This window comes from Lithobates pipiens, unplaced genomic scaffold (genome assembly GCF_037356315.1).
Source record: "Lithobates pipiens isolate NorthernLeopardFrog02 unplaced genomic scaffold, aLitPip1_a1.2 Scaffold_27, whole genome shotgun sequence".
Lineage (NCBI taxonomy): Eukaryota > Metazoa > Chordata > Amphibia > Anura > Ranidae > Lithobates > Lithobates pipiens.
In genome coordinates this window covers 33,708,394-33,721,834 of record NW_027507788.1, presented here as the reverse complement: position 1 = coordinate 33,721,834, position 13,441 = coordinate 33,708,394, and the positions used below count along the sequence as shown (strand labels likewise).

Sequence of the window (13,441 nt, the reverse complement as noted above, 5' to 3'; positions counted from 1 at the left end):
CAGCAAACTGGGAGTGGTCCTTTTTTATATTAATGGAAGTGAAACATCAGAAATCTAATGCCGTGTACACACGACCGGACTTTCCGGCAGAAAAGGTCCGGCAGAATCATTTCATCAGATATTCCGATCATGTGTGGGCTTCATCTGAATTTTTTCCTCAAAAATTCTACCGGACCTAGAAATAGAACATGTTTTAAATCTTTCCGACTGAATCAATTCCTATTGGGAAAACCGTTCGTCTGTATGCTATTCTGACGGACCAAATACGACGCAAGGGCAACTATTGGCTACTGGCTATTGAACTTCCTTTTCTAGTCCCGTAGTACGTCATTGTGTTCGAAATTAATGGACTTTTCATGTGTAGGCAAGTCTGTTTGGTCAGAACTCCGTCGGAAAGACCATCAGAGTTTATTCTGATGGAAAGTCCAGCCGTGTGTATGCAGCATTACAGTTTTGCAGTAGAGGATTTGTGTAAGAAGTGAGGAATCTAGAGATGTGATAATTATTATTATATTATTATTATTATTATACAGGTTTTATATAGCGCCAACAGTTTGCTCGGCGCTTTACAACATGAGGGCAGACATTACATTTACATTACAATTTGGTACAAGAGGAATCAGAGGGCCCTGCTCGTTAGAGCTTACAATCTAAAATAATCTGAAGGAGTGAGTGCAGAGAAAGAGGAGCAATAGTCTGCAGAGGAGATATGCAGAGGAAATAGACTGTGAATGTTAGAAGTGCATCATTTTCAGGGCTAAAGCTGCTAATCAATGTTCCACAAATATGATGACAATTCAATAAGTGCTATGGGCATCCCTTCCTTTACCACAACCAAGTTGTATCCCGCAATAAACCCAACAAAACTACGCGAATGACTGCTCATTGTCTCAGAAGTGACAGATGGGGGTCTAGCAGCTGGGTGATTTGGTGGATGGTTGTCAAGAGTGCTCACACCATGGCTACACAATCCTATATAATAAAGGGTCTACCACAAATGCCAAGATGCCCCCATCCAAAAAAAAAAAAACACTTACAAAGAAGTCCTCTAGAATTTTTTAGAAGGCCATACAAGAAACGTACATGTTTTGTCAACATTTTTATTCTATATAATAAACTTTTTTGATACTTTTGTACTCCTTGGTACCGCTATAGTCCTTCAGTTTAGTAGGGTTTTTGTTTATGAATTTTTCAGGATGAAGTACTGGACTTGCATTGTCCACAATTGAGGGCTCTTTTGAAGATCACCCTCCCAAATCTTTTTTTTTTTTTTTTTAATGCACAAATACAATCATATATAATAAAGGGTCTACCACAAAGGCCAAGATGCCCCCATCCAAAAAAAAAAAAACACTTACAAATAAGTCCCATGGAATTTTTTAGAAGGCCATACAAGAAATATACATATACCATATACAAGTCAATCATTTTATAGAAAGCATGAGAATAATAATGGATTTTAGTAATTTGAGATTTAATTACAGACACCCTGTCAGCAACATCAAACTCGCGATGAAGTGAACTATGTTTTAGAAAATGTGTTGAGATTATGATGTTCTTCAACTTCTGTTATTGATTCATATGTGGTTTACTGAATAGCGTTTGAAGTGTTTACTGAATAGTGTTTGAAGAAAATGTGTGACTATATATTGAGAAGAAGAAGTTGTAACACACTTCACACGCTTTGCTTCTGGTGCATTTTTTATTTTTAAACCATTTTTATTCTCATGTTTTCAATACATTGATTTACTTTTTTATGTTATATGTAGCTCTCTTAAAAAATCCTAGGGGTACTTGTCTTCTGACTTCTTTGTAGATGCACTCATACAATATACTTTGTAAATGTTACAAAATAGATCATACATATCAAGCCGTAGTCTCTGTTTGTTCTTCAATATCATGCAAAAATGCAGGGGATAACTGTAATTTAGCTAGAAGATCTGTGAAGCCTCTGTGTAGTCTATTAGAAGATAAAGAAGTTTGAATTCTGTATACAGAAAGCTGTGTCATGGTCATACGAAAGTGAAATGCTATTTTTTTTTTTAAAAGTTAGAAACTCATAGCTGGCTTTAGATTGAAATAGAAATATCACTATTAGCAGCATGGATTTAAAAAAGTTGTTTGTGTACCAATCATACACTGTACGTTTGTTGTCAAAGCAAAATTTCCTTTTTAGGAATTGCAACATTATTTCAGCATTTTAATGCTTTGTTATAACCACAGTTGCATAATTAACTTCTAAATAACCTCAACTTACTGTAACTAGAACAGTTAGGAAACTTCATGTTAGCATGGAGTCATTATGACCGGTTATATTTCTATATTTCATATACTAATATATATATATATACTAATATATATATATATATATATATATATATATATATATATATATATATATACATATGTATATATATGTGTGTGTGTGTGTGTGTGTGTGTGTGTATGTATATATATATATATATATATATATATATATATATATATATATATATATTACACACCGTTGCAAAATAAAGTATGTGAACCCTTTTGGAATGATAGGATTTCTGCACAAATTGGTCATAAAGCCTGATCTGATCTTCATCTAAGTCTCAACAATAGACAATTACAGTCTGCTTAAACTAATAACGTACACAGAGAATTAAATGTTACCATGTTTTTATTGAACGCACCATGTAAACGTTCACAATGCAGGTGTAAAAAGTATGTGAACCATTGGATTTAATAACTGGTTGAACCTCCTTTGGCAGCAATAACTTCAACCAAACGTTTCCTGCAGTTGCAGATCAGACGTGCACAATGGTCAGGAGTCATTCTTGACCATTCCTCTTTACAGAACTGTTTCAGTTCAGCAATATTCTTGGGATGTCTGGTGTGTATCGCTTTCTTGGGTCATGCCACAGCATCTCAATCGGGTTGAGGTCAGGACTCTGACTGTGCCACTCCAGAAAGCGTATTTTCTTCTGTTTAAGCCATTTTGTTGTTGGTTTACTTATATGCTTTGGGTCGTTGTCCTGTTGCAACATCCATATTCTGTTGAGCTTCAGCTGGTGGACAGATGGCCTTAATTTCTCTTTTTTTTAAATGTCTTGATAAACTTTGGAATTAATTTTTCCTTCGATGATAGCAATCCGTCCAGGCCCTGATGCAGTTAAACAGCCCCAAACCATGATGCCCCCACCACCATACTTCACAGCTGGAATGAGGTTTTGATGTTGGTGTGCTGTGCCTCTTTTTCTCAACACATAGTGTTGTCTGTTTGTTCCAAACAACTCAACTTTGGTTTCATCTGTCCACAGAATATTTTGCCAGTACTGCTGTGGAACATCCAAGTGCTCTTGTGCAAAATGTAAATGTGCAGCAATGTTTTTTTTGGACAGCAGTGGCTTCCTCTGAGGATCATTTTATGGCATTTTTATTCATTTATTTTTACTAGTAATGGTGGCGATCAGTGATTTTTAGCGGGACTGCAACATTGTGGTGGACAAACCGGACACCTAACTGACAATTTTGACACTTTTTTGGGGACCAGTGACATTATTACAGTAATCAGTGCTAAGAAAATGCACTGTTATTGTACTAATGACACGGGCAGGTAAGGGGTTAACATCAGGGGTGATCATGGGATTAAATTTGTCCCTGGTGGATACTTGCTAACTGCACGGGGGTTGCTCTGACTGGAGGAAGACAAAGATCCGTGTTCCTACTGACCACCAATAAAAATAATTTTATATCACTGATCATCAATACAAAGTATTTTATTTTACGACTGACCAGCATTGCAATGAATCGTATGCTACCACTGAACACTAATGCACATAATTTGATTTTACTACTGACCACCGATGCAAAGAATGCTGTTATAATACAGAACACCAATACAAAGTATTATATTTTACCACTGACTACTAATGCAAAGAATTTTATTTTACCACTGAACACTAATGCATTAGAAAATCAAATGAACGTTCTTAAAGCGGAGTTCCAGCCTGTATTAAAAATAAAAAATTAAAAGTCAGCAGCTACAAATACTGTAGCTGCTGATTTTTGAGAAAGGGAGTGTCACCGCTCCAAGAGGATTATTTGATAATAATATTCTTCACCCAGTTAGAGAACCAACAGGTGCTGGCAATGCTTATAGCAATGAATGGAAAATGGTTCTGGACAGCGGCACTTCAAAAAAAGCCTTTTATTCAAAAAACACGAAATCCAAAATTACATGTCACAGCAGAAGAAGAAAACTGACACGTTTCTCACTACACACAGTGCTTAGTCATAGCTAATTATAAGCTGCTGATTTTTAATATAAGAACGCTTCGGGTGCAGGCGTTGGCATCCTTACTAATGGAAATAGGAAGAGAAGCCTGTTTTCTACTGCGTATGTGCGAGGTTCGCTGCGCTTTTGTGAATGGTCCCACTGTCTTCTAGGACCTTGGTGGCTCCCATAATGCCGCGTACACACGATTTGACTTTCCAGCAACAAAACCGTGGATTTTTGTGCGAAGGTTGTTGGCTCCAACTTGTCTTGCATACACACGGTCACACAAATGTTGGCCAACAATTACGAACGTGGGAACGTGGTGACATACAAGACACACGACGAGCCGAGAAAATGGAAGTTCAATAGCCAGTGCAGCTCCTTCTGCTTGTTTTCGAGCATGCGTGTACTTTTGTGTACACACATTCAGAAATTCCGTCAACAAAGTTTTGTTGTCGGAAAATTTGAGAACCTGCTAGCCAACATTCGTTCGCGGAAAGTCCAACAACAAATGTTCGATGAAGTATACACACGGTCAGACTTTCAGCCAACAAGCTCACATCCAACATTTCCCATCAGAAAATTTGACCATGTGTACGCGGCATAAGACAGCGGGGGGGAGGAGAGCCAGGGTCCCGAAATTCCGTAGATGCCCGCAATCATGTGGGGGAGGGTGCGAACAAGCGAAGCTTCCCCTTTTGGATGGAGCACCACTTTAAGATGAAGAATTTTGAACAGGCTTCTATTGGTGTATACCCAAATTACGTTGGGAATTACCCTCACATTTCCTCTCCTTTCCCACACAGGAAGTGAATGTGAATCTCCCCAATAAGCTGATAGGAGTTTTAAGCCTTTCCTTCTCTATCAAAAACAAGAAAAATAAGAGTTTGGGCTATATATACAATTTCATTAGGAAGATCTTTGAAAGAGGAAGTTACGTTACTGTAAAATTCCTTGTATTGCTAAGTAACATCTGGTAAGAGTTTTTGCAACTTAGCATGTGTATATATGACTCAACAACACCAGCAAAGCTCATTAGAAGAGCCTAGATTTGGGAATAAAGTTCAACAGCTGCAAATCCAAGTAAGTAACATCACAAATATATACACGCACTAGCACAAATATACTTGTAAATATTTCTACATCTTTTTATGTTCTTGACTGTAAAGAGATACGTGTGGTAAATGTTATACTTAGGTAAAACTACAGATTATAATTCAACTTTTATAGTATTTTAGGACCATGCAGTGAAGTATAAACCACTTTTAGGTAATAATTACATAAACCATTTATTAGGTAAAAGACAGATAATCTTGACATGTGTAAAAACAGAGCCATGCTAGTAATAGTAATTAGACATGCTAAATAATTCAAATTGAAAAATAAACATACACATAAAGTCCAAAGAATTATCAAATAAATGCATTCCCAATAGGTGATATAACAGAAAAAACAAAGTTTAGCTCGAAGACGCTACACCACTCATGATTCCCACTCAAGGTATTATGTGAAAGGAATTCTAGTTCAGGACAACCATGCTTGGTTAATTCAGGCAGACCACCAGGATCCTCGGATCCGTGAGAGACCACATGAAACACGGGAAACAAGTTGGAGTGTGTTCAAAAGATCTCTGTCTTTATTGAATACAAGGGTTATTCAAACTTTACACTCAGTACTTTCTTATCAAGACTTATGCCCCGTACACACGAGCGGAATTTCCGTCCGAAAAATCTTGGATGGTTTTTCTGACGGAATTCCGCTCAAGCTTGGCTTGTATACACATGGTCACACAAAAGTTCTCGGAACTTTCGGCCGTCAAGAAAGCGGTGACGTACAACACTACGAGGAGCCGAGAAAATTAAGTTCAATGCTTCCGAGCATGCGGCAAATTGTTTCCGAGCATGCGTAGGAATTTTGCACGTCAGAATTGCTACAGACGATCGGAATTTCTGATTGGAACTTTTTCCAACCGTTAAATAGAGAACCTGCCCTTAATCTTTTGCTGGAGGGAATTCCGACCAAAAGTTCTCATCTGTCTTTAGCTGGCCGAATTTCCGATTGTGTGTACATAGATGACAAGAAATAGCTGATGACTTGCTGACACAGATTTGGCTTGACCACAATATCTCATAGGGTGCGGTTCTGTGCAAACTTTTAAGCTGATTATGGCAAAACTCACACACACACAAAATGTTCACGTCTACTTGTATGTAAAATGGAAGAGAATCTAAGATGGAATCAATTGTTTATACATGCTATTACATCATGCAGTCTACATATATCCCCGTGTGCTGCTGACCTCCAGAGATACCGCCACTTTAAATGAAAAAAGTGCCTGCTTACCAGCCGTACTGGACCTCTTTCTACAAAAGGCCAGTAACACTTTTGGCTAATTACCCTGCCAGGGCCTTTAACCACTTTAAGACCAGACCTATTTTTCAGACTTGTTGTTTACAAGTTAAAATCATTTTTTTTTTTTTGCTAGAAAATTACTTAGAACCCCCAAACATTATAAATACATTTTTCGAACACACTAGAGAATAAAATGGCGCTCAATACTTTGTCACACCGTATGTAAACATCCATTGTAATAGAAAAAGAGCATGACAGAACCTTTTAAATATGAGATCTGGAGTTAAAAAGACCTCACATCTCATATTTACACTAAAGTGCAATAAAAAAAATAATAATTTGAAAAAAAAAGTTCCTTTAAAAGCTATGGGCGGAAGTGACTTTATGACATCCCTTCTGCCCTGCAATTGTGTGCTGGCGGAGAAAGCGGTGGGAGGGGCCCTGTCCCACCACCGATAAAAGTGATCTTGCGGCAAAGACCACTTTTATCTGAAAGGGGACCACCCGCTAAAGAAGTGGATACTGGGGTTATGGTAGCTAGCTGCTGCCATAACAACAATATTCCACTTCAAAGTACCGCCGTAGAGTGACGGCGGGCGGTCCGTAAGTGGTTAAATGCTGTTTCTGCTGACTTTCATTATGCCATAGAAGGAATCGTCCGACTGATGTCATTGCATACCATGAGTACCGGAAGTGCGGGTGTTTGTTTTTATGCCCTGCCAGCGAGATCTATTACGTGCTTTTTAATTTATTGAAATATGAGTGTAATTTCACTAACCTAAATAAAGTGTCATTGGATTTTATACTATGTGGAGCATTTCTTATTTTTGAGCACAAACTTTCTGCTTGATAAGTCCTTCAACAGTACCCTATATATCTATAAAGTAATTATCACAAAATAATAATGATACAAGTCATATTTTTTATTCATAATCATTTATTATAATGATTATTCATGATTATAATGAGCACCATTTAAAGGTTGGGTAATTAGCCGAAAGTGTTGCTGGCCTTTTGCAAAAAGAGGTCCAGTATGGCTGGTAAGTAGGCACGTTTATCATTTAAAGTGGCGGTGTCTCTGGTGCAGCAGCCCCCCTCAGCCCCCCCCCCAATACTTACCTGAGGTCCATCTAGAACCTGCAATGTTGCACGAGAGACTCAGCTGTCTAGGACTCCCCTCCCAACTGGTGCCATTGGCTCCTACTACTGTCAATCAAAGTCGGTGAGACAATAAGGAGAGAAAGGGGGCATGGCGGCGACGGGTCTGTGTCTGAATGGGCACAGAGAGCTGGGGCTTGGCCCGGGTGTCCCATGCTGTGGGGCCACTCAACAGGAGGAAGGGCCAGGAACACCGAAGAGGGACCCCAGAAGAGGAGGATCGGGGCTGCTCTGTGCAGAACCCTTGCAAAGAGGAGGTAAGTACAACATGTTGGTTATTTTTAACGGAAAAAAAAAACTAGACTCTAGTATCACTTTAAGTCATATAGTTAGTCATATATATTACATTTTATTTTGCTTGTGTTGTTTGATTTATTGTTTTACTGTTACATGTTATACTTCCATTGAGAAATATACTAATGACTAGCAGATATGAATAGTCAAAAAGCCCGTAAGATGACAGAGGGGCCTGCAAATGTAGTCTTCAAAAAGAAAAAGATATCATAAACCCAAAAGGGTGCCGGCTAAGCTTTATTTAAATAATAATGTAAGTTATTAGATTGTATTTTAAATAGAAGTATACCCCCGCCAAACACACACAAATGCTGGCAATTCCCAGCTGTCAAAATGACAGCCAGGAGCTGCTGTCTAAATGTAGCAAATGTGAAAGCTTTGGCTGTCAAAAAAGGACCACCTGACAGTGTTTACAAACACTGTTCAAGCACAGAATATATAGAAACACTGTTACTTTTATATATACTATATCCTACAGGAGGAGCTTCAGTCTGCTTATAATATCAGTTAAAGCAACCTTATAAGCAACATGTGTTCCTATTGAACCCCCACAGGAAATTCGTCTTAAAATCCTGGTGTTAAAGAGGAGTTCCCCTTGAAAAAAAAAAATTACAAAAACAGCAGCTACAAATGCTGCGCCTGCTGACTTTTAATAATCGGACACTTACCTGTCCCAGGGTCCAGCGATGCGGGGTAACAAAGCCCCGCTCGCCCCCCCCTCCGATCTGCGTTGCCGGCATTCTAACGCTGGGCACCCGGCTGAGGCTATTAAAGATACTAAACACACATGCTTGGTATACTCACTGTGGAACCTAAAAGGTTAATCCTCTGTGTTGTGTAAAAAAAAGCTGTTTGATCTTGTCTTTTATGATCCTCCTCTTCTTCCCTTGACTCCAAAACATGTCTGGATAAGACAGAGCCATTGAAGTCATTCTGCACATGCTCAGTTTGGTGCGTATTGCTCAGTTTGGTGTGTATTCTTTTTTTTTCTTGGCAAAGTGCATGTAATTAGCACAGGACCAATCAGCACTGTCCAGACAGAGGGCCAGGGTTTCTGCATCCTGATAGGACAGCTAGTGCAGTATGAAAACTCCTCCTACAAGCTTTAACCAGGCATCGATAGACGTCACAAGATTGCTATATACTGCTGATAAGAAAAGGTATTTAGCAGTTTATATTAAAAAAAAAAAATATATATATATATATATATATATATATATATATATATATATATATATATATATATATATATATATTAAAATAATTGTATTTCCATGTTCTGTGCACCAGACCAGATATCGTGAATGCAGGCTCCTGAGTTTAGTAACTCTTTAAGGAATAGTTTAGAATTTTAAGTTTTTCCGCCTGGAGTTAAGCTTTTAGTAATGTTTTACTAAATTCTCCCTGGTTTTGCAGTCAGTCAGTTAAATTTGTTAGTGACCATTTGTGGACTGCAGTCTTCAAGTCATCCCACAGATTTTCAATGGGGTTTAAGTCTGGGCTCTCACTAAGGCTTGCAAGGACATTCCCCTTTTTCTCCTTTAGCCACTGTGTGGTGATTTTTGCTGTGTGCTTTGGGTCATTGTCATGTTGGAAGGTAAACCTTCTTCCCATTGACAACTTTCTGGCAGAGGGCAGCAGATTTCCTAATGCACATAGAACAGCAGAATATTGAGTGTAGTCATATGACTTTATTAATATATGTTTCTACATCATGGGGTTGCTAGGATGACTATTAAACTTGTTTGTTTTTTTACTTGCTTTTTGTAGTATTTCTTGATCTCAATTTTGCTTTGGAAGAATGATGATTGATTGATTTGGGCTTTCAAAAGCACTTAATGGACACAAAATAGATTTATTTATTGTAGCTTTGGGGGGAAATATTGACTGAACATTTTTATGACTGGAGTTCAGTTTTTATTAATGCTTCACCTTATCATCCCAGGTCTTGCAGTCAGTGTATTTTCCCTATGCACACAGAAGTATTTACCGTATTTTTCAGACCATAAAGTGCACTTTTCCCCCCAGAAATATGGGGGAAAATTTGCCTGGTCTTATTGTGCGAATATACGCTTAGCACTGCCCCCCGCCGTGCTCCGGAGCGCTCCACGGCCTAGGCCTTAGGAAAAGCCGCAGCTTCGGCCTAGCTCCGGAGCGGCGGCCATTTTAGTGCACCCGCTGTTTGCAATGTGATCGTTCCGTCAAATGACGGAGCGATCACTTGTAAACAAACCACCTTCATGATGACGTCGGTTCCTCTCTTCCCTCTGTGTACAGATCTGTACAGTGGAGGGGAGAGGTCAGATGGCAGCAGCTCTGTGGGATGCATCTGTAGTGCCCACAGCGCTGCTCTGTGACAAGTGCAGTCACAGCCATCCCTCCATACCCTGCCAATACTCTGCAATTCCCTGCCAATACTCTGCAATTCCCTGCCAATAATCTGCCATACCCTGCCAATACTCTGCCAATACTCTGAAATACCCTGCCAATACTCTGCAATACCCTGCAATACCCTGCCAATACTCTGCAATACTCTGCCAATACCCTGCCAATACTCTGCCATACCCTGCCAATACTCTGCGATTCCCTGCCAATACTCTGGGATACCCTGCCAATATTCTGCCATACACTGCCAATACTCTGCAATACCCTGTCAATACTCTGCTATACCCTGCCAATACTCTGCCATACCTAGCCAATACTCTGCAATACCCTGCCAATACTTTCTATGGTAATGGTCACTCTGCATTTTCTATGGTAATGGTCACTCTGCATTTCATGGGCACTGGAAAATATTTTAGTACAACATTTGGTTCAGAATTTTTTTTTCTTGTTTTCAACCTCTAAAACCTAGGTGCGTCTTATGGTCAGGTGCATCTTATGGAGCGAAAAATACGGTAACTTTAGTAAATGTTTATTTCTACATGTCTAAAATATTTCTACATGACTAAATCGCTAGGTTGACTGTTAAACTTTTCTGTTTTCATTTACATTTTGTAGCATTTCTTGATCCTGATTTTGTTTTGGGAAAATCATGAATTTCACAGTGTCATATCCAACTCCTGAAGCCACCCAAGGAGAAGCTGTGACCAGCTCTGTCACCACCAACAATATACCTATTACACCAAATTACGAAGACTATGATGAAAGACTGATATACGTTCTTCGTATCATTTACATGATTGGACACTCTTTGGCCTTTCTGCTTGGGACATTAGGGAATGGACTGGTTATCTATTTCACAGTCTTCAAGATGAAAAGGACCGTTAACATTGTGTGGTTTCTCAATTTAGCCATAGCTGACTTCATCTTCATGTCTGTCCTCATATTCAGAATTGTCACCGTAGCCTTAAATTTTCACTGGATTTTCGGTGGATTCATGTGTAGGATGAATGATGCTATTTTCTTCATCAATCTTTATGCCAGTATCTTCCTAATCACCGCTATCAGCATTGACCGTTGCATCTCCATTATTTACCCTGTTTGGTGCCAAAATCACCGAACTCCGAGGCTGGCATCCTATGTGGCCCTGGCAATTTGGATTCTAGCAATCATTTTCAGTGTGCCGTATTTTGTATTCTCTGACACGAAGGTCATTGGTAAGAGAACTGTATGCACTTACAACATTGATGACAAAGATGCCGTTATGGTAATAGACAAGAATCTAGCCATTTCAAGATTTATCTTCAGTTTTGTTGTTCCTTTAGCTGTTATCATCTCATGTTATGCAATCATTCTGTTGCGTATCCAAAGAAACCGCATAATTACATCTAAGAAGCCATTCAAAATTGCTGTAGCCGTAATCATTGCATTCTTTGTCTGCTGGTTTCCCCTCCATTTATTCTTCTTCCTGGAACTATCTTTGGATTATGGTGGCAACCACCATCTCAAGTATGTTGTACTGATCGCAATACCACTCTGTAAAAATCTGGCTGTTATAAATAGTTGTATCAATCCTATTCTCTATGTCTTCGTTGGTCGAGATTTTAAAGAAAAGTTCTGGAGATCCTTCCAGTCGATATTTGAGAGCGCTTTCATGGAGGAACCTAACCAAGCAACCTTCAAGAGTAAGTCAAGGTCAATTGCAGATTCTCAAATGTTGTGAAATTAAAGGACATTTACTGTACATAGGAAGATATATTACCACAAGCTTTAAAAGAAGACATACAGTATCATCATGGGAATTAACGGATTCAAGATTTTTGAATGAATCAGCAAGTTCCGCCATGCATGTCTAAGATATAGACTTATCGACAGATTCAAGTAATTTTTAGAATAGGTTGAAACAACCTGATCTTGATCTCCAATCAATAAGACCTACCATGCATGCTGTCTTGAGATAGACATAATCATGGAACTAGAAGGCAATGTCTAACAGATACATAAAGAGTAATCTATTGATACACCACTTCATGGACTACAAATCACTTGAATTAAATTGATGTTCATGATTTGTTATTTATATAGCTGAGATCTGATGACTTAAACTGTATATACTATCAGGCAATGAAAACAATTTGATATGGAACTTTAAGTGAAATGTGCGTACAAAAGAAGATATATTTCTATGAGCTGATAGGACTTAAGCAATTTTTTTCAGCTGTTTACAATAAAAGATAAGGGAATATATTTCTTTTTTATACCCATATTACTGAGATTAAATCACATGTCACAGGAAATATTATTTAATATACCAACATATAATTTTCCACTAATACCATCACAAAAAAGGCACCTACTAACCCGCACTGAATGCAGCAGATGATAGATTGTTCAACCGGGCTGGCCCTTGTACCATGTGATTACTGTGAACAATCACAGCGATTACATGACGGTTTTACACAATTAATGGCTTTCATTCATAGCCATTTATTGTGTACTATTGTAATGCTCTCTGTGATTGGTTACAGTGATTACATGATACAGACAGGGCAAATCACAGAACATTTGTACCGTGTGATAGCTGTGACTAATCACGGCTATCTAAATAGTACACCCTTTGAATGAATGGATGTAATTTATAAAAAATTATCACTTATAACAGTGATCATCATTATTTGCAAAATTTTTAATTCCCTCCCTCTCCTTTCTTCTGCTGCTCTGCAAGGATTGGCTGTTCCACACCTCAACATGATTTGGCATGCTAAAGTCATGTAGGGACTTTTCTGGGTTTTGACTGGATGTTAGAGATCATAGCAGAAGTTCAGTGTAAGAAATACACAGGAGAAAATGCATGTTGATAAGGGGGGTGTAGAGGTGGGCGGGGAGTCTACTGACATCACAACTCCACCCACTGAGCCCTGGAAAACAGACCCTCCCACAAAGTCGGCAGTTTTTCGGGTCTCATAGCAGACAGAAGGGAGACATTTGACAGAT

General features: G+C 38.7%; 2 protein-coding genes across 2 annotated transcripts in view; both read left to right on the top strand.

Annotated features, from left to right (window-relative positions):
* LOC143933753 (chemerin-like receptor 1) overlaps positions 1 to 13,441 on the top strand; it is a 445,780-nt gene that overhangs the window by 405,487 nt on the left and 26,852 nt on the right. The window lies entirely within an intron of this gene.
* Positions 5,277 to 13,117, top strand: LOC143933747 (chemerin-like receptor 1). The gene is made up of 2 exons (XM_077456744.1): positions 5,277 to 5,344; positions 11,066 to 13,117. Exon 2 carries the CDS (start codon positions 11,100 to 11,102, stop codon positions 12,168 to 12,170), a length of 1,071 nt encoding a protein of 356 aa, XP_077312870.1. The 5' UTR covers positions 5,277 to 5,344; positions 11,066 to 11,099; the 3' UTR covers positions 12,171 to 13,117.

What these genes read in the sequence shown, in the direction of transcription:
- LOC143933747 (XM_077456744.1), top strand. Translation starts at nt 11,100, where the DNA reads ATGAATTTCACAGTGTCATATCCAACTCCTGAAGCCACCCAAGGAGAA.